Raw genomic sequence first — 22,530 nt, 5'->3', positions numbered from 1 at the left:
TGACAAGCAATGACGGAAGATCAGTAGTCAAGATAAATATAAGCAGAGGCTTACAGAAGAACTAAAGTTTTCTTTATATTTGAAATAGTTAGATATAGAAAAGCTGCATTTCTTTAGTTAGGAATCGCATTAAATGAAATAAGCAACTTAAGCAGAAAAGTTAATTGATTCGACACGTGGTCACCATAGGTCCACTGAATCAGAGATTCAATACGTCAATTGCACTCTAACACTCTCTCTCTCTCTCGCACTTTCTCTCTTTCTCTTGGTTTGATCTTTATAGATTCATTTAGGAAACTAAGAAATTCCATTCACAGTAGGCTTTCTGTTGTAGGATCTAACCTGTTTTTCTTTTGGGTTCAGATACAGTGGTTTACTGGATAACTCCCTTGGTTTTATTCAAGAAAAATAAATATCAAATCGATTCCCTGCGTTACTTGATAAAAATGTAAGTAACAAAATCTTCTTTAGATACAACAAAAATGTATTGCGATTTTAAATTTCTTTAAAAAAATTTTATAACTAACAATCCCTAATGAATATCCTAATTAGAGATTCGTATCAAAATGACTGAATACTACAAAGTTTTCTTTTTAAGGAATGTTAATAAGAAAATTTGAAGATACTTTAATCAATTAGAAGCCAATTACGCAGTTAATATCGAAGTCAATTAATTTTCACTTCTGCTGAATTGTGTAAGATGACTTTAAACGCACGAAATGAAAAATGGACACATAAGCATGAAACCTGACCTTACTTGAGGTTGCAGAATGATTTTAGAGACGTTAACGAAAAACTTGACATTACTAATTCGTGTTAAAAACAGGCGAAAATGACAATAAAAGCAACCCCTAATCCGAGTAAGTAGGTACACCTACGCTACACAAAAGTGTATAGATATTATCAGACTTGTTGATAGCCTACACTTTAATTAAATGTAAATAGATGTTATACTTAACTACTCAAGTCCTTAAGTAAAATCCCACAATGTGAATTACCTTAAATCATAAAACTCGTTCAAGCCCTCAGAAGAAAGGTTTATATCCGCATCATAAAAGCTCGTGTCATATCAATAATAATAGTTCTCATAGTTTTTATCTTTCCATCAGAAAATAATAGAATGCTTTAATCCATATCTTAAAAATGATATTCGTACTACACAGAATGTAGTTAGGAAGAACGTTCCTAAGCAACATTTTTACTACACGGACTTTTGCATGGATGTGTTCCTAGGTAGCCCAAGGTTTCTTCTTCTTGAAGAAGAAACTTATTTCTTTTTCCGAAAATAGTATTATTCTGACTCTACTCAATGACTCCACTTTTCATTGTAACAATATAACTCATATTTTCAAAGAACTGCATTTTCTTCAAATCACGCAAATCATGAATGCCTTATCAGATTGTAGAACCGCTCAGCAGTTAGACAACAAAAACAATACAAATCACCAAACAAGCATTATTTTAGTAAAAAAACAGCAAGTCTCATAATAGGCAAATCCATTTAGTGTGAAATGAAACCCTTGCAAAGGTTGCACTGAAAGTATATAAGCAAGTGGGCACGAGCAAAACGAGCACAGTTCGCCCCCAAAAGTGCAGCGACTTGCAAGTGAAAATAATTTTAAGAAATAACAATTTAAATAAAAAAAAAATAAATAGCATTTTCGAGTAAAATGGTTGTATCGGTGAAAGTTTTCAAGAAAGCCACACCCAATGGCAAAGTCGTTTTCTATTTGGGTCGTCGCGACTTCATTGATCACTTGGATTATTGTGATCCCATTGACGGCGTCATTGTTGTCGATCCCGATTATCTGAAAGGTCGTCGCGTTTTCGGTCAACTCGTTACCACCTATCGTTATGGCCGCGAAGAGGATGAAGTTATGGGTGTCAAATTTTCCAAGGAGCTCATGTTATGCCGTGAGCAAATTGTACCCATGACCAATCCAAATATGGAAATGACTCCAATGCAAGAAAAATTAGTACGCAAATTGGGACAAAATGCACACCCATTCACTTTCCAGTTCCCACCAAATTCGCCAAGCTCCGTCACTTTACAACAGGAAGGCGATGATATGGGTAAGCCATTGGGCATTGAGTACAACATTCGTGCCTATGTAGCTGATTCTGAAGATGACCGTCAACACAAGCGCAGCATGGTCAGTTTGGTTATTAAGAAGTTGCAATATGCGCCACCAACTCGTGGCCAGCGCTTGCCTAGCTCACTTGTTAGCAAAGGTTTCACTTTCTCCAATGGTAAAATCAGTTTGGAAGTTACATTGGATCGTGAGATTTACTATCATGGAGAGAAGGTAGCTGTCACTGTGCAAGTGAGTAATAACTCCAAGAAAGCCGTTAAGAACATCAAATGCTATATCGTGCAACACACTGAAATTACAATGGTCAATGCTCAATTCAGCAAGCATGTAGCACAGTTGGAGACTAAGGAAGGTTGTCCAATTACACCTGGTGCAAATCTTACAAAGACATTCTATTTAATACCATTGGCATCGAACAATAAAGATCGTCATGGTAAGTTCAGCAATTGCAGTTTTTTATAAATTATTTTTATAAATTTTGGAGGAAGAATTTTATAGAAACGAAGTGATTCAGAAATTCAATGAATTCAACTTTCTCTTGATTAAAAAAAATTTCTCCTACTAATTCACACTTTCTTGAAATTATAATCTCCTTTAATATATTTAAAAGGAAATTATAAAAAATCTATCAAAATCTATATCACATGCTTTGGATCCTAAGTGTTCCTTGAACCAATAGTATCCAACAGCTGTTGAAATACGGAAAGACTACATTTTGCATGGCGACCTTGACCTGATTCGAGCTTAAATGACAAAATTTGATTACTTTTATCTTTTTGGAAAAAAGAAAAAGTGTTATCTCTCTTTCATTGAATTAAACCGTCTTCTGTTAATATTTATTCCATTGATTTTGCCAATATAGTGGTATTTGTGTTGAAATGGTTAGAACTGAGCCTCACCTATTGTTCTGTATGGTCTCAGCAACTACACTTAAAAAGTGTTTAGGATTTAATTTGAACAAATCTGTCTAGGTATTAGTACATTACTAAATTTTACAGCAGTATATTTGTAGTAGATTACGACGCAGATTATTATTTCCGTGAAAGTACGGGTACTTTAATAAATATCGTGGCTATTTGTAAGAGTATATTAACAATAAATTCCGCATAATTTGATGATTAAAAATAAAAGTTATTGTGTACTAATAGTGTACGTATAGTATATAGAACTTTAAGAAAAACTATGTTAAGTTGGTTCTACTATGATGCTATCTTCGCCACCATCAAGATATGGTATATATATATATACGTAATCTGAGGCATAAGAACAGCTATGAGACGCGATTCAAATAGACAAACTTAATTGCTGCTTCTTCCATAAAGTGAAAGTCTGAATAGTTCAATAGTTGAGTCTTCTACAGATACAGATAAATATAGATTTCCCATGGAAGACAAGATAAACTCCTATATACAATAGAATATAATAGGTCTATTGTGATCAAAATTTCTCTAGTGAATCATCCATGCAGCTAAACTGGAGCAGAATTTTAATAGTTTTAAAACTTGTTTTCTTTAGGTCAGTATGGAACTAATAAAATTACAGAACTACATCAAAGTAACCTTTTACAATATAATAATGATAGTTTGAGCATAAACTCGATACCAACCACTGTATATAAGATATCCACTATTAACGTTTAATATTTATGGTATATTATATTTTTTCCTTCTTAACTCTGTCCTAGCAAATTGATCTATGACACATTTTCGCTGTCTGTGTTTGTTTCCACTTGACTGGGTTTTAGTTTCCAACTTCTCATTGAATAAATTTTTCTTTTAATAGCACTTTTAACTTTAAATTTCTTTGAAACAATAAACACCTGCTGACGTTAGTAAGTGAAACAATAACACAACTTTTCTTCGCAGGTATTGCATTGGATGGTCACTTAAAGGACGAAGACGTCAATTTGGCCTCTTCGACTCTAGTACAAGAAGGCAAATCAACAGGTGACGCATGTGGTATTGTCATTTCGTACTCTGTGCGTATTAAATTGAACTGTGGCACTTTGGGTGGTGAGATGCAAACAGATGTACCCTTCAAACTATTGCAACCTGCACCAGGTGAGTTCGAGCATTTTCAAAATTTACACATATCTATCTCTCACTCTCTTTCTCTCCCACTTTTCAACTTACAGGTACCATTGAGAAGAAACGCTCGAATGCCATGAAGAAAATGAAGTCCATCGAACAGCATCGCAATGTCAAAGGTTATTATCAGGATGATGATGATAACATTGTATTTGAAGACTTCGCCAAGATGCGCATGAACAATGTGGACATGACGGATTAAGTCAGAACGACCCGTTTAATAGGAGCTGTGACGGCATAGTGGATGCGAAGAACTTTATTCCTCATAGCCAAATGTTTGATTAGTGAAATAAGGAGTTAATTTAATTACAAGTTTATTTTTGCAAAATTTTGAAAATGAAAGCACTGAATTATTGTTGCAGGATTAGCAAGGACATTTCTTACCAAAATGGTATTATTAAATTATTAATTAATTATGCTTAATATTTGTACGTGTAAATGGTATGAAGTACAAAAGTTGTTAACAAATAAAAATATATTAAAATTAACAAAATCACTGCTATTTAATAAACTTACCGAGTTTTGAGTCGAATATGAAGTGAGGATCGTTCAATCTATGATCACGTATTTTTACGAAAATGTACTATAAAAATTTATTAAAGTAATAGAAAATTAATTCCAGATATTTTTAGTTGCTTTGCACTTCAACTGCAAAAGTTGAATGATCAGTTACATTCGATAGTTGCCAACAGCAAAGATATTCCGTATGCCTCCGTATACGTGCTGAAATGGGGTGAGTTCTTTGAATGGTAGATACAATAGATATTTAACGTAAAGTATATACGAGTAATTCTCTTAAAGACATTCTATGTACAAGCGCATAGGTCGTACTTTCTGCTGATCAGAGACTGTATGTGAGATGTATATGTATTCAATTTTCAACCCTCGATGAACTTTGATACCATTAGGCGGGAAAGAATGAGTAATTGTTGGTAACTGCTTGTGGTGAAGACGGATAGACCAATCAGCAAGAAGATTGCTTACTATTTTACATATCTGAATAACATACGTGTTGCTTGTATGAGAAGTGAAGTGTGTATCTGAAGGGGAAACTTCTCTAGTTTATATTATATAAATTTAGTTTATTTAATATTCAAGCAAAATACATATAAAGGGTTTATTAAAGACAATATCTTATGTGTGCCAACTTCAACGGTTTTATTCCATTTGGAATTTTATTTACTAGGTATTGTCAGAATATGTTTTCTTAAGGTCATTGAGTTGAAATGTTCGTTACTTATGCAAATTAGTTTTATTCCATAATGCGTAATTATTTTTCAGGCATTTGCAAAAATCGCCTCTTGCACACCTGGTTCACAGTTTGAAGAATAGTCTAACCTTAGCCAGCAATAAACGCGGTTCCGAATAAAAGAGTTGTGAAACAATGTATTGTTCAAGGATCAGTTTACATTTAATATATATAAATATATATATATATGGTGCTAAAAATAGAATAAAAAAGAATAAAAAACTACCAAAAAGGGCGAATTTTTAACCCAAAAATATAAAGAAATCAATTAAAGTTGAATGGATACGAAAATAGATTAAAAAAATGGAGTGCATAAACTGTTTTTTTTTGTATTTTTTTTTGGTGAAATATCTACAAAATTATATAAGTGACACAATACATACAAAGATATTAATATTTCTTTATTAATACCTTCAATAATAATCCTTTATATATTATCTGTTTATGTTAATGTATCCATATCTAGGATTTAATATACTTATAACATGCAACGCTTTTGATACAATAAGTGAAGTTCCGCACGAAGATCCGTACAACGTAATTTACATTCACTAAACATCATTCACTAAACAAGATCAACCACTAAAATTATTAATTTTAAAACCGTCTTTGTTTTTTAATGGCTTTTTATTATTAATTCTTTGGAAATCTAATTTAAAACGAATCTACATTCAAAGTTCCTGAACCAAAGGTGTTGTGATTGATTGGTAGCAGATACACTCACAAATGAAAGCACGTCTTTTACGTATCTTTAAAGCTTCAGCAAGAAATTAATATAAGTTTTATTTCGATATATATATAATATGTAATTATCTTTCGCAAGTTAAAATATTTCTTCTTACAAGAAGTGAACAGTAGAGTCTTATAATACAACAGAATCTTTGGACAATAGTACCGATACTCAGTTAAAGTCTTCCTCTACAAATCTCTCCACCAATACCGATTGTGAGTTGATCAATCAAATTAAACACCCCTTCAAGCGTCGTAGTCGTCACTATTTTTACACTGTAGGTACGGTTTATCGCTTTGTTATTTTATACCCTATACTTTCTTAGTATATCAATTTTATTGATTAGCAATATTCAGAATTTTCCATTCTGTATTTAACAAATAGCATATGAAATATAACACAAAACATAACAATTATAAAATTTGTTTCTTTTTAATAAAATATATACCTAAATGTATAATAAAATATACATCATATCATATACAATATTATATAATAATTTTACAAATTATAATAGTAATTTTAAATTACGTGTAAAGTAAACAATATACACATATTCTTAAAACCATATATAGTACAACGTAAATAGCTTAAGGTATCAATAGTCAAATATATCATCATCATTAGACCTATAACCGGAATCCAGTCTTGACCTCATTCAACAAGTCTCTCCATTGATTACAATTCGGCTGCTTCAAAGTAGATCGTGATTATACCATATCTGGAATCGTGTTTTGTTACATATGAGGTCAAAAGACTATACGATTGGCTATAGTTTTCTCCTTCGGTGCGAGTCCTATCTAATACTTCTGCTGTTCTATGAGGCACATCACCACGTTAGAAAATGAAACTCTATACGCATTGAAGGTAATGGATACAATCATTCTACCTGCGTAACTTTGTATTTTAACCGCAGCTACCACGATATTCCTATTTAAAGGGCCAACCACAATTGGCCAGGATAGTACCAGATTTCCACCTTCGTTCGGGTGCCAAAAGTATAACTCACTCACTACTGTTTATTCTTCAAATAGTGTTGGGTGGTGCCTACTGGATTTAAGTTGCCTTTTACAACAGGCATACCTTATCTTGGAACTGTTTTAGTTCGTTTTCTCGCGGTGGTATTTGTCTTATACAGTAGTAGTTTAAATGTTATGGTAAGATTTCTGAGTATAAAGAGTTTTGATGACTGTGCTAAGTTTTGATGGGCTTAAGCCTCCGCATGCCTATATCTTCATTAATATTTTTATCAGTTATTAGATTATAGGATTATACTATTTCAAAATCGCAGTCCACTACTCTGATAGTTTGACCAACTGAAAAGACGCAGAACTATTTAGTAGGTCAGACAGCTTAAAGACACAGGTCACCAAAGCTAAAACAGTTTCGTAGTGATAAAATTGGTCGTTTGTTTTTCATTTCTGTTATATTACAACACTAAGTATACCTTACAAAGTATTTAACGATAACATCTAAATAATTTTATTCGATACATGGCTATTGAAGGTATGAGATATATCATAGTAATGTTGTTAATGAAAGTGTTTAACAACTGCAATATTTTATAGCTATATGTTAAAAATAAATTTCAATTAAATGATAAAAACCTCTAAAATAACTATCGGTATTAGCTCTAGCATATGAAAGAGTATAGGACAAATACTACAATATTATTATTAACATATCAAATATCTGATTATGATTAAAAATTTGATGTTAATAAACTATAATTATTTCGCACATCACTTAGTTAAAGAAGAGTTCGAAATGAAACCTGTCTAGCTAATGTTTTTTTCTTATATCTTATGGTTTTAAGTGAATTATTCCATTTGAATCACTTTGCTTTGACCCTAAAATCGTTCACTGCCTCAGATACTGATACAAATGACTTTGTTACACAATTCAGTTTGTTTCCTCTTCATTTTGTCGCAGTTTTTGCTTTTGTGCACTAATTTTCTCATGAAATGCCAATGGGAACAAGTAACAATTTCATGCACTATTGACTGAGTTGAAGGAAGCAACACTGAAGCACAATTAACAATCTCGCAAGTGGAAATACGGAAGCTTGCCACAGGTTGGACTGCGAGATTTGAGGTATAAATTGATTGGCATTTGGCAATTGTTGATCAAAAACTTCGCAGTTTTCTGTACGATTTTATTAAAACTTGAAATGGTGTTGGGAGTCGTTTACTTCACTGTGTTACTAATCAATTCCATAAACGCCTTAAGTGTTACGCCCTTAAATTACGATCCGCGTTTTAAGCATTTTAGAACACAAACTCAAAATAATTCTAATACTTCAGAGAATCTGCGGCCAATACACCGAAATGCCGTAACCTTGAATGCAAATGTAGATGGCAGTAAGAGTTTTGCACAACCGATCTATGTCCTTCCACAGAAAAGTGTAAACGATAAATCTGACATTGCAAAATATCGTAAGGAAGGCAATTACCATCAACCAGAAGCATTGCAAACGCAGATCAATGCAAAGCCACTACGCAGAGGCGTTGACACTGCTCTAGTCTCTTACTTTCAAACTCCAGTGCAATACAATAGCAGAATAGTGCATGTGCTGCCGATTAAAAATCAATTCCATTATGAACATCGCCAAAGGCGTCAAACTGTGGATGATAGTCTTGATGATGCAGCGAAAACAGCAATCAAATCAATTGCACGGAATAATGAATCTGGCAACAAAAAAATTGTTGATCCTGCTGCTGTTGCTGTGAAGACAACACATCACTCCACTCCTCTGAAGGAAACACGATATTTTCAGTAAGGGTTGCAAATACAAGACACTTCGACTTTGACTTCGCTATATTTCCTTGATTTAAAAGAGTATTTTGATTATTCAATTTAGCGATATTTTCATCAGATACGATGGACCACAACAACTTAAATATGGACACGTTGAGGATAGGCCAGATTTGTTTGAACAGCGCTTGGAGTCTTTCAATGGTGGGAATCGTTATAAGGGTGAGGTAAGCGCAATCATGACTTGAGATATGCAAATTTCACGCATTAATGCATTTTTCTGCTTAAAGGTTGTTTGGGCTGATAAGACGGGAGGATACGGTGCACATCGCTGGAATTTGGTACAGGGAGCGCTTTAAGCTGCTCTAACAGTTTCTGCATTTGAAACGTGACTTTACACTTCTATTTCGTATTTATTTAAAATCATTTAAAATTTTATTATGCATAATAAAAACAGTGGCAGTGAGGAATATAAATCATACTTTCTGTTCTCTCATTGCACGAGCAATGCGAAAAATGCACGCTTCATTTACATTTCAATGCCAGTAAGCATCACTTGGAGAATGGAAAATGGAAAATGCAAACTTAGCCCTTTGTAGGCAGCAGCAGTCGACTATTGAAATGAAATCGAAGAGAATAAAATATTTTAACAAAGATCATTCCTTTATCGCCAGGTATAAAGTTTAGTCCTGATTCCTGAATTTCTTTACAAGCTGGCCTTTATAAAAGTTCTCACGACAAAAGTGGTCAGTCTACTTTTCCAACCTTACTCTTCCTTATTGCTCTCTATCTCAAGGATAAAGGTCAATTTTTGGATTGGAAAGTTGTGATTACTTGACAAACCAGTTTCGAAGATGACCCGAAGAGATGTAAAATGCTTTCACGCATGTATTTTGGTTCGATGTCCTTTCACAATAAACCAATATAAATGTTCGCTATGAGGATATGTAAATTTTCTTGTAATGATGGTTAAAGAAAAGGGTGCGAGGAATGCATTTAAGATAGAAAAATGACTAACACCGCACAATGAATTGCATACAGGAACAAGGGTTGTTGCACTTTTACCGCTATAGTGTCAAAGTAAGGATCGCTCTTCAGATGCCTTGATTCTTAGTAGCTGCATTACATTTACATAAATTCTTCGTACTTTTTAATTTCCTCTTATATTATGATACATTGTGCATCTATTAAAGGAGGCATCACACTACATGTCCAGCTGTTTGTGTTAATACCAAAACGGGACATTGTCCTTCCGACCACACATATCTATTTGCATATTAAATTTGGTTTGACGTCCGTTCGTCAAAATCAATATAATGTAAAAATTATTCAAAGTTATTACTGTCCTTCATTGGAAATATCTTCGAATTTAACTATTTGGTTATGCTTTTATGCTTCATACCCTTTACTTGATACAATAATGCACGTCATTAACACAATTCTGTAAACGTTTGGCATGTCCAGAACCGGTTTTGTCAAAACATATCTATCAGAGGTCATCATCATTTGCAATAAGATGTTTGTGAGTGTGATAAGACAGCAATCAACCCTTTTTCCCAACACTTCATTCTGTTGATTCGATTTCTGTTTGAAATAATATATGCAAGGACATTGCAAAAGGACATTTTTACATTTTATTTATTTAGCAAGGAGATATCAATGAAATTTTTAGAAGAATGCACTCGCTACAGAGTTAACTTGTATTTTCTCACAAGGTTTGAAATTAATTTATTCAAGAACGCCAGCCAACTTCTTGTATTGCTGTTGAACCGAACCGGTCTGACCGGTCCACAACAAAGCAATGACCAGAATAGCACCAAAGGGAGAATCAATGAATCTTCCTGTATGTTGGTGCTCTTGCAAAACAAGTCTCATAGACACAGTTCTGGCTTTTGTTGTTGGCATCTTGTCTAGTTTATTCCTTAAAAGCCTGGGAGAATAATTTGATGCCCTCAGCCTTTATTATTTGCTAATTTTTTATGTGTAAATAGAATTTATTTGCTTTCTAAATTAATTTTGATTGACTCCTATCAAATCGTTACTCTTCAAATATTAAAATAATTTTAGTTCCTTAAAGCAATGATAATCTGTTGGAGATGGAGCATTTCACTGCATTGAGACAATTTCTGTTGTTGATTAGTTAATAATTGGGAGTCATACCCATATAATTTATGTGATTATTTGGTGCCAATATTCCACATATATTTTTAAAGATATGCTAATGTGAATGCATTGAGATCTGTCATTAACACTCTACACCTATATCGTACACATATGCTTGTATGATAATTCAAAATACTGCGAATATGTAACAATAAACATATTCTTATATATGTGTGTTTAATATCTGATGTGTTTGTAAGTGTGATGGCATCAAAAACGCTGAAAAAAAACTCCACCCAACTAACTGCTTCAATTTTAGATCGAAGTATACTCCACCTATTTCTGTTCTACCATCGCTCGCTCTTGATACCACTATAAGGCGGAAAAAAGACTTCTATTCTGATATCCCACGAACTTTATGTTGAGTTTCTTCCTACAATTCGAACTGCCAATGTTCTGTATAAATATATCGCAACCATTCAGTGCAAGGTTAACGAATATAAGGAACGTTCACGCTATAGTTGAATTGTTCTTATGAAGCGTATGACCTATCTATCACCACTTCTTTCTCTTGATCTAAATATTTTTGTCGTTGTTAGAGATGGTACTTGGCCAAAAAACATTTTTACTGGATGAAAGATCACGTTTAGAGTAGTAAAGGAGTTTTCATAGAGCAATCGAATGAAATGTACACACAGATGTATGTTATGGGCTCTTCATAGATTATGAAATATACACATTGATTTATATTGATTATATTGATTTTGCTTTTAAGCAAAATAGAAAAATATTAAAACAAACACAAAACCAATCTTAATAGTTTGAAAAATCTATGAAGATATTAGATGTAGAATTTTGAATATCGAGAAAATATCTGTCTCATATATTTGTGATAGTCAAAAAAGTTGTACTCTAAGCTATTCGAAGTAAAGCTAGCGCTGTGGCCTAGAACCCCGTCAAATCTCTTACATGGATAACACGGACGATAGAGACTCCAATATCTATTTTATTTAAAAAACGAATTGTTTATTATTTAATTTGATTAATGTTTATTTAAATTAAGACTAATGAGTACGATGACCACTTTGAAATGAACTGAAGTTCATCAAATTATAAAAAAACAAAAAAATTTAAAACTAAAAACAGATTGAATGGATGTACACTAGGCATAAAGTAACTCAATAGTTTTAAATATAAAGATCAGACTTGGGAGGCTGCGATAACTCTGGCAAGCGAACAGCTTCCGTTTAGTTAGTCTTAGTGAAGCAAGGACACTAAATGCTAAACTTAACGACACACCCTCGGGTGCACGATTAAACTATAAATTCGTATTATAAGTTCTATTGCTGATATTGATGATATTGTTGTGGTTGGTATTGTTGTTTGGAGTACTCCTGTGATTTGTGTCCACCATGAGGACCCGAACGGATCAATTGTTGTGGCGCTGGTGTAGGAACTTTGACAACAATGTCTGTTGGTTCACGTATAACTTCAGCTTTGAAACCCTCTTTAGGATCTGCGGTGTATTTGACTGTGCGTATGAAGCCATCAGAATCCACAACTGAATAACTGCCCTTAATCACGGAACCATCACGGATCTCCTTTCGATTTTGATAATTGGTGAATTCATCGTCTTTTACATCGAAACCAAATTGATACGAAGAATTTTGCTGAAATTGAGAAGAGAAAAAAGAAGGTTATTGCATATTCAACATCTTGCAGTTTTGTATCTTTCATGTTCAGTTAACCGTGTTAGTTGCACATGTTGCAGTAGGCAATTGCTGTGCAGTACAATTACTTGCCGCATGCATGCATGGCATGAACTCCAGCTGTGTAACTGGTTCGTGTGTTAATTTTTAGAAATGCAGTCAATGGATTCGTTCACAGACCATTTTACAGTCAACAGAGAGACTAACAAGTACATGGGCCTAACGTTAAGTTAGGCAGGTAAAGAGCTTAAAAGTTTTTAGTTACAAAATACCTCCAAAAGTCTGTGAGCCTTTGTCGCCTTCTTGGTTAATCGTTTGGCATTTACCTCATTGCGTCATTCTGGTGCGCGTTAGCGACGACTGTGGCTGGCACAGGCTCATTGGCAATTCTATACATGCGGCTTGAGTTTCCCTCTTGCTAACTACCGACTGCTAACTGCCTCGTACGATTTTCTGTCGCGCATAAATGATTTTTGCGAGTGAAAGTGAATTGATACAAATTTAATATCAATGCTCTATTAAACGATAAACGCACACCGGCCTACAACCCAAGCAAGATACTTGTAAATTCAATAAGACTTTAGCTTTTTCATAAAATGCATTTCATAATAAAATACAAAAAGTATCTAAATTTATCGCCACGATCGCAGCGGTTTTGGCGGCGTGTTCGTTTAGGATGTTGCAATTAATTTAATTTAATGAACACAATATATATATATATATATATATAACTATTAGTAAGACGTTGAATATTAAATAAACAACTTCATTAAAATCAAAATTAATGTTCATACAGTGCCAAATATGAAGCAGTAAATAACACACAACAAATTCATTAAGAAATTAGCTATGGCTAAATATTATTTATAAGGTTTTCAATTGTTTAATTATATATTTAAAGTGCATCTATAAGTACGTTGGAATCGAATTATTGTAAGAAATACATATGAGGTGGCTAAATATTAGCTTCAATGACTTCTGCCGACGCTGTAAGGGGACGAATTATCTGCATTCATCTGCCTTATAAAATTCTACCACATTCGAGGACTTGCTTTCTAGATGATCTTAATTAACTACAAGACCTCTCCATACAGAGCATCTTAGCATTTATTAAATGTTTAAAGCGGTTTTAAATCATCTAAAATTTATTTAGCAAAGCAATGTGCTAACAGCTCTAAGAAGTTTCCTAAGATAACCGTGACAACCATATTTAACTTATGATAACTGAATAATAAGTAAATTAAGTAAAATTATTCCACATCACAAAATCCACATCAGTAACATATACTCGTAATGTAAATAGAATTTAGAAATTCACATTGAAAAGAAAACTTTTTATAACTCACTGATGGAATTCATTTTGAATATTATTAATATATATGTACCCATGTTATTAATATATAAGAACCAAGTATGGTTCTTTCATAAACTTTGGTTCTTTCATAAAATAATAAATATTGAAATCACTTCTCAGTGCACTTAATATTTACTTACATTCATACCTACAGACAACTGCAGCAACAACGATTTTTCGTCTATTACATCTTTGTAAACCTGGCAGCTCTTACATTGTAATCACACTTTCACTAACAACAACAGAAATGAAGAAGATGGAAGAAAAAATAGCAGCAAAAATTAAGAAACAAGGCGAAGAGAAATAAAACTGTAGAAATTAACATATATGACCCAAGAATAAATATTAGAATGTCAATTTAGATTTCGAACTAAAGTGCCAATCATTAAGGATGTGTTTAATTTCTATTAGTTAGCTATCCGACAACATTAGTCAACGTGACACAAAATAGACCAACCAAAACTAATAATACCCATTAAATCTTAAACAAAGGACCAGCAGCGGAGCATTGAGTAAAAAATCGGATCCTTACTTTATGTTAGAAACGCCTCAGAAACAAACATTCTGGCCTTCGTTTGTAAGTCTGACTATATTAAATCTAAGTTATTAGGGAAGGGTCTGTTGTAAGTATAAACAGACTATTAACATCACAGAGCTATTAATGTAATTAATTCTAATCCCTAAATAAACATTAACAATGAGCTGTATGTGTTATGAGTTAAAAATTCAGCGGCTCCTCTTGCTTGGTCATGTCGTGTGAATAGAAAAAACTGTTTCGGCTAGAAAGTTATTTGATTCGATGCCCGCAGTGGAGCAACGCGATAGAGGAAGTCCGTATCTTCGTTGGAAGGACCAGATGACCAACAATTAGGGGGCACTCGGTACTACCAACTGGCAACAGCAAGCAATTAATCGGGCTGGCTGGCGGAGACTACTCGACGCGGCTAAGGACGAAGTAAGTATATAAATATAAAACTCTTAAATAGAGTCGTGAAATATGTAAGTTGTAGTTGAGAAAATCTTAAGAAACGAATTTTTTGTATTCTAATTTTCCCTTTTCTTTATATTTATATTTATTATATTATCATCTGTGGTCGTTAATTTCTATAGACTAAACTCAAAGATATTTCGTATGCTGAAAAACTTTATAAACTTTATTAGTAAAAAATAATATATTTATAGCATTATAACTCAGCTTTAATTCACTAATTTATTTTTATGAATTCTTTTTGGAATGAAACTCAGGCAGATACTAACTGCAGTGAACTTCTTTGAAAGAACACAGCAGATCGAATTTATTGAATATTATGTTTTTAGGATCGTCAGCTGTTGGATGGAAATACCTTGACCTAAATGTTAATTATAGTTTTATGAAATATCCATCATGATTCTTCACGTCTATAATTGAGCTGGTTGTAAGTTAGTTTAATCAAAGAGTCCAACAACACACCTACGGCTGCAGCTGGGCTGAAAGGTCAGTGCGAAATGTCGCTGAAGAAAATTTTGAATATTCGAGACTTTAGACTTCTGTAAAGACTGAAGCATAAATTCTGTTGCTTGCAACACAGACAAGCAACAATTGATGTTGCTGGAGGCCAAAAGAAGTAATATTGCCATGCATTTGTTGCAAAAGAACAATTTGAGCGACCGGATAAAAAATTGTAGGAATCAGTCAGAAAACATGAAATGCGTATGATTGGCTTCAGCGACCGAGAAGTAGGTGAAGGTAACTTGGGTTTGGCTTCAAATGGATTGTTTGCTGATTGTGGCACTTTTCAATGTATGATTGCAACGTGGTAATAAAATTAAATTAAAAAGGCATAAATTTAAAAAAGAAAGGAAAATGTGCAACAAGCTTTAAAGATACTTGAACACATGAGTACATAATTCTGCTATCAGAGTTTGTATCTCAGCTGGTATTAATAGAGCATATTAGGCAATTTGTAGGCTATCGAGTAATGTTGAGCAACTATCCGACGACTGTGTGTAAATAGGTGCGTAACATAAATGTGTGTGATGTTTGAAAAGTAGGATACTTCAGATATGCAACTAAACCAGTATAACCAGCGCATTCAACTTATTTAGGGTAAAATGCATTTCAGCTCCTTCAGCTAATTAAAATATATAAAAGTTTTTTATTTTTCTGATTTTTGATGATGCTGTAGTGATAGACACATTGATACACGAAACAGGTTCACACATTTTAGTTTGTATGATGCCTGTAATTTGCATGTTAGCAATTTACATATCAAAACCCAATAAATATATAAAATGAAAGGCACGATTTGTATTGTTAAAAAATCATTATAAATTTCATGGAAACACATTGAAAGCGAGTAACCAAAATTGATATTAAAAATGGCATATGCATCTGCCAATTACACACGCCAACTTCCGCATATCCACAGTTATGCAGCTGCTCCGCTTAGCTTCTAAAGCTAAGCTAGTCACTCGCATCCACCATCCACCAACCAGGCAGCAACCAGCAACCAGCAACCACAATATTGCATTTTGCGTGCAGTCAGTCTATGGCTTATGAGTTATAGTTTTGGAGCAGTTGTGAGTTATGTGCTTCCCATGGCCTCCACGGGTGGAAGTTATTTTGGTCGAAGCTACTGTTATGACGAGCAGCAACAACTTGTTTCTAGTGATTGCTTATTCCGGACTCGTTAATCGGTTGATTTGTTTATTGTTTAAGTTGTTTCTGTTTGTTGTTGCTATGTTTGCTTATTTGTTGTTTGCTGCTTAATGTTTGTTGTTTGTGGCTTTTGGTAATGCAAGAAAAGTGTTAATGAACTTTTTGTTTGGCATTATCCGAAGAATGACCATTTAACGGACCAACGAACCATGCCAACAATTATCATTTTTCATTGTCCATAAACGACATTGCTGAGTGTTATTCGCAACATTTATTATATTTGGCGAAAATGTTGCAAACATGTAAGGCGAGTCTTAGTTCGTTTCTTTTTGTTTTTTTTTTATATTATATTATATTTTACAGATACTCGTGAAGTATCTAATTTTGCTGTAGGCAATGCGTGCATGCATTTGCACGCTGAACCAGAAAAGCGTTGGAGTCTGGGAGATTAAATATACAGCGGGAAACTTTCAAAATTATAATGAAAATATTATGCAAATTTCTTGTATATTTTTGCATTATTTTCCTTTTTTTTAAGAAGGAAAAAATGATTATGGCATACAGCCAAATGAATTAAAAACAAATTTATAAGCAAAAATGTTGACGGATATGTATGACGTAATATATAAATATATAACATGTAATTATAGTTAATTATTTAATTTTCATTTGTAAAAAAGTGTCTTTAAAACATTGAATAAATATTAAAACAGAGAGTCTGAGAAGTAAAAGGTTTCCTACTTACACCCACGAAGCAAATTTATATTTCTTAAATAATCTATTATTTTTCTTCTTCTGTCAAACAGCATGCAATGAATGCCATCTACCATTCATCTACCATCCTTTTATTTCAGCCTATGTAGATGGCCACGGTGTGCCACTGTCCTTCACAATAATGAACATTCTATTAGTAGTTCAACTTTTCTATTCAATTTCAGTTTTATTAATTTATAAAATATGTATATAAAATGCTTACTTAAATTAAAAACATAGCTTAACAAAGGCTGTCTGCAATTTTAATCTCATTTTTATCTTAACAATTATATTCTCTATGGCATGAATGACTGACATATAATATGGTAGATATAGTCCGATTCACAGAAAAATGGAGTCGATTGGATTATAAAAATTTGATTCATTGGGATGTAACTGTTAAACAACATACGCTAGTTGTAAAATTATTTGGATAGAACTGTTCCTATATGAAAGCGGGAAACCCCTGTATTGCTTCAATAAAATTGTTAATACCTTTGATATGTCAGATAGATATTTAAGAATGTAGTAAACAAAGTGTGTAGATGTCTTATAGCAATTGGCACATAATGGAAAAATATATTAGTAACATTTTTCACTTCTTTCTTTAACTCACAATCACGACAATGATTGTAAGGGAACCTGTATTCAATCGACTCGCCTAGCAAAGGACTAACATATAAAGTTGAAAATTTTTTTCATTTAGTTAGAAATGAACTATCAGAAGAAATATATATCCCTAGAGCTTCACATGTTGCTGTTTCAGAATGCTTCAACAGATTAACGTAAAATAGTAACATCAAAAATCATTTCGAGAACATATATTTTGTTGTTGTCACCTTACCATGAGTACTACCATAATATTCTATTACCGAATTTGGTACTCGAAATGTTTAACACTTCAAATGTAAGTTGTAGTAAATCCATGAAAGAAAAAGAAAATCAAAAATATTGAAAATAATACGCATAATATAAAATAACATAATTCTATTTAATGACTTCCAGGGAAATAAAAATTAAGCAAGTAACTCAGTCAAAATAGATCTGAACTTAAATTAAAAAGTGATTTACTAACTGGATAAACAGATGTTAACTACTACCTTTCGAAGATCAGAAAAGTTGTATCAAAAGTTGAATCAAATAATATTGTATAGCTTGTCACTGTTCGGGTTAGACAAGCAAAAATAGATCTCATAAGATTTGAAGTAGTAAGAAAAAAAGAAGCCATATATAATATATATAATATACAGATATAAACATACAAATACATTATATGCTATACAATGCTATACACATACTTTTGTTATATATATAATCTGTCTTAATTTGAACTATAAGCAATTTTTTGGACCAATTACATATACCAATAAAATAAAAATAATTATACGAGTAGTTGTCTTTCTATTAAAACGCTGGAACCCTATAATTGTCATTAGCTTTTTCAGAAAATTCTTGGTATGGGTATATGTGTTGTCATATGAATTAGATAGTAAATAAAATTATTTAAAAATTAAAAATTATTTAAAAATTAAAAATGATTTGTAAGTTTAAAACACTTAATACTTATTGAGGTAAATCAGTAAGCAATTACAAATAATTATTAAATTGCAATCAGCATTTTGCGTTAAATCTGACTTTCAATTTCTTTTATCCGCTTTTAATGTATAAATTTTTAATTGACTAATTAAATTTAATTTTTAATCGTACATTTTTTTAACGCTACATTACACCACAAAAATGCATTACAACATTTACGATTTTGCTCTAGTAACGTTGGCGAATGTCCACGAAGAAATTCAGCCGCCGCAATTGCATGGCAACCTTTCAATTAAAAAAACGTACTTAAAAGTACAAAATAAATTAAATTTTAGTTGAAGGTTGGAAATTTAAACAATTTTAATTTTGCAATCACAACGTTGAGTGAAATTTAATAGACTGGAACCCAACCAACGATTTTATGTTTGACATTCAATAATAAAGTTTGCAAGTTTTCAACTTATTGAAATGCCATTGATGGGAGTTGAAACTGGGTGTGGAAGATACAATATGTACTTAGTATGGAATTGACTATTAAATTCATTGTAATGTAAACAGTCAAAGTGAAGTAGCAATATGTATGCATAGATATATATATTGCAAAAATTATATTATATCATATATTACATTCATCTAACATAATATACTCATTATACAAAAATATGAATAATAAGATATGTAATTATTTTATATAATAAGATTCGTCTAAGTTAACTGAACTTTTGTGATAGATCGTCTTCAATTGAAAGTAAAGGATGTGAAAAATGTAATTGGTAAGCAGCCAAATAAGCGTATATGTTTTATATAAAACATTACTAGCAAGTCTAAAGACTAACTATCGGACAAGACAAATCGTACAAAAAACATATCAGTTTTAGAGAGCAGCGACTTTCGAACTTAAGTTGAAAACAACCACTATATTTATGCATCATATATTTTATAAAAAAAACATTCAACAAATCTCAACAGTAACATTATCATCAGACATTAGTATTCCTACAAAATCTATATGATTTTTAGAAAGTAGCGACCTTCTAGCATTATGTGTTAAAACATCATAAAATTTCTAATATAACACATTGAATTATAGCTGTATAAGAAACAATGAAAGCAAAACTATCGTATATTGATTAAACACTGCTTTTTAATGAAGAAATATACCTTGCATATCTAACAATGACTTGAAAAGTGCTATAGAGATATTGCTCCGTCAAAATCAACTACTTGCCGATAGTTTACTGAGTTTAAACGCAACTATACAGATATGAAAAGACGTGCACTCTACTAGAGAAAACATCAGAAAAGCTTACTATATCATGTATATATATCATGATACATGATATACCTCATTATACATATAAATAATGAATATAAATATATAAATATATATCATTTTGAATGTATATACATTGGGCCCTATTTTGCCCAAATATTTGATGTTGCAAAAACGAATATATGTTCGGAATATGTAGCATTCACGTTTGTTCACAGTGCATGGGAAATAGCAAGGTGTTATTGATTCCTTGTAATTAGGCATTTTGAGTTATTTCGTGATAACAATTTTAGGCTCCATACTATAACAATAGATGAAACCTAGATATACAAGAATACTCCAGAATCAAAACGGTACTCAGCTGAGTAATGCATTAAAAATGCATTAAAGAATATAAATTTGGTCCATAAGGTTATACCCTAAATATGTTGGGATACGCACATTATAATAATTGCAGACTAAAGTATTAAAGGAAAAAGCGTTAGCGGCGATTATGATATTAAAGTATTCTTCTGCTTAAAGTACTTAATCTAAAATAACTTCATCGAAATAAATGTTCTTATATCACTCTAATATAATAATTGCTTTCTCAAATCTAATTTTATAAAAAATACTGACATCGTAGAATTCCATTATTCATTTTATAGTATTTTGAAAAAAACTCAATCATATTTAAACTTTTTGAGCAGGAAGAATATCAATCGCTAGCAAATATCGGATATATTCTTATTTATAGAACATATAAATAATAATAGATATCATCTAATGTATTAACTAACCTAACATTGATTATTGAAGGTTTCATACCGCATAAAAGATATGGATTTTTTAATATAGATATTATTGAAAACTTACATCATCGTATTCTTCTTCCTCTTGTTGTTGACGTAGTTTTCCTTTAGGTGCGATTTGCGCCTGATATTGTGGAGCTGGCTGTGGACGACGTGGTGCTGTAACAGCTTGCGGTTGACGATAGACAACTTGTTGAGGTTGTGGTTGATATTGTTGCTAATAATGAAAGGAAACAAAATCAAAATGTTATTTATAAAATTAAAAAATAAAAATGGAAGTAGCATTTAAGCACTATTATCACTAAAAATTTCAAATTAATCTATTTTCACTCCGGAACGCAACTCACTTGTTGAGATTGATGTTGCAAGTAATCACGCACTGCAGGTGCCACATAAGCACCCTGCTGTTGTTGTTGTCGTATCTAATAGATAAATTTTATATATTTTAATACTTTCATATTTTAGTATTCATTCGACAGTGACAGATTTTTTTTCATATATATAATTACGAGTACACTTATTTAGCACTAATGTTATTGCTTAGCTTACTTGTTCCTGCACGTTATCCTTGACACGTAATTGTTGACCAGGACTGACATATTGTTGTGATTGTTCTGAATTCGGTTCATATATAGGCGTTGCATCGCCGGAGTTGCCTTGTTGTTGTTGCAATTGTTGATAGTATTGTCGTAAGTACGCTGGATCAACACCTTGTTGCTGGGCAGCGCTGAAACCCAAAATGGCCACAAGTAACACAATCGTTTTCATTTTTAATGGAAAATGCTTTTGATTTCAATTCTTTCAATAAAATTCACTTTCAATTTCTTCTGCTTTTCTATAGCAAATTCTTTCACTATATAATTAATACAAAAATATACGCCCGCACTCTTAAATTTACTGCGTCCAACACCGTCTCAAAAAAGTATCTGCCGTAAGCCGCCCAGTAATTGTGCTTTTATAAGCGCCTTGCTCGGCATCCACGGCTCGATTTGTTGGGATTTATTTCTATTTTTCTTCTTTTTTGCTTGGGTTGCCAAATGAGATCCAAATTGTGGCTACTCTTTGAAGTTAAGTTAGCTGTATCTTTGCTTTTCAAACTATTTATTTTTTTTTATTTTTATATATTTTTTCTTTTTATGTTTTTATGATTTTATCACTGCACTGTAAGCAGTTGTTTGTATCTATTTGTATCTATGTGCCAACTGTGACGTCACTCTAAATGGTTTTCTCAAACTCCATTTAATAGTTGAGTGGCTCGCAATAGTGCATTTGTGCTCTTCTCTGCTTCTTCTACTCTTTACTGTATAGTTACAGTTGCGGCAAGAAACTTTAAACGCATTCACTTTGGTAACAGATACTGTGTCGTTTGAGATACTTTTTAGTAGTTTGCGCTCATTTGGCCCGCCACTTTGGGATACGTGCAGTTGAAGTTGAAGTTGCATTCATAATTGCAGTTTGTG

The 22,530-nt window shown here is 32.5% G+C and overlaps 2 protein-coding genes across 3 annotated transcripts; one reads left to right on the top strand and one right to left on the bottom strand.

Moving 5' to 3' along the window:
- The first annotated feature begins 1,574 nt into the window (after positions 1 to 1,574).
- On the top strand, positions 1,575 to 4,470 carry LOC119670036 (phosrestin-1). The gene is made up of 3 exons (XM_038080138.1): positions 1,575 to 2,526; positions 3,959 to 4,153; positions 4,228 to 4,470. Exons 1-3 carry the CDS (start codon positions 1,671 to 1,673, stop codon positions 4,380 to 4,382), a joined length of 1,206 nt encoding a protein of 401 aa, XP_037936066.1. The 5' UTR covers positions 1,575 to 1,670; the 3' UTR covers positions 4,383 to 4,470.
- Positions 4,471 to 12,044: 7,574 nt separating this feature from the next.
- On the bottom strand, positions 12,045 to 22,001 carry LOC119670035 (mediator of RNA polymerase II transcription subunit 15). Of its 2 annotated transcripts, XM_038080136.1 has the most exons (4): positions 21,620 to 22,001; positions 21,418 to 21,492; positions 21,135 to 21,287; positions 12,045 to 12,686 (listed from the first exon to the last, which is right to left on the bottom strand). In XM_038080136.1, exons 1-4 carry the CDS (start codon positions 21,836 to 21,838, stop codon positions 12,357 to 12,359), a joined length of 777 nt encoding a protein of 258 aa, XP_037936064.1. In that variant the 5' UTR covers positions 21,839 to 22,001; the 3' UTR covers positions 12,045 to 12,356. The 2 variants fall into 2 exon arrangements, with proteins under 2 accessions (XP_037936064.1, XP_037936065.1); XM_038080137.1 differs by lacking the exon at positions 21,418 to 21,492 and having other exon boundaries at positions 21,620 to 21,948.
- Positions 22,002 to 22,530: the final 529 nt, after the last annotated feature.

Source organism: Teleopsis dalmanni, chromosome 1 (assembly GCF_002237135.1).
Source record: "Teleopsis dalmanni isolate 2A chromosome 1, ASM223713v2, whole genome shotgun sequence".
In the NCBI taxonomy this organism is placed as follows: Eukaryota; Metazoa; Arthropoda; class Insecta; order Diptera; family Diopsidae; genus Teleopsis; species Teleopsis dalmanni.
Note: the sequence above shows the minus strand (reverse complement) of the source record. Positions and strands in the feature narration are given on the sequence as shown.

Coding starts and splice junctions, on each gene's coding strand:
- LOC119670035 (XM_038080136.1), bottom strand. CDS start 21,838: ATGAAAACGATTGTGTTACTTGTGGCCATTTTGGGTTTCAGCGCTGCC. Junction 21,493..21,619: donor AGGATAACGTGCAGGAACAA/GTAAGCTAAGCA, acceptor TTTATCTATTAG/ATACGACAACAACAACAGCA. Junction 12,687..21,134: donor AGGAAGAAGAATACGATGAT/GTAAGTTTTCAA, acceptor TCTCAATTTCAG/CAAAATTCTTCGTATCAATT.
- LOC119670036 (XM_038080138.1), top strand. CDS start 1,671: ATGGTTGTATCGGTGAAAGTTTTCAAGAAAGCCACACCCAATGGCAAA. Junction 2,527..3,958: donor GAACAATAAAGATCGTCATG/GTAAGTTCAGCA, acceptor TTTTCTTCGCAG/GTATTGCATTGGATGGTCAC. Junction 4,154..4,227: donor ACTATTGCAACCTGCACCAG/GTGAGTTCGAGC, acceptor TTCAACTTACAG/GTACCATTGAGAAGAAACGC.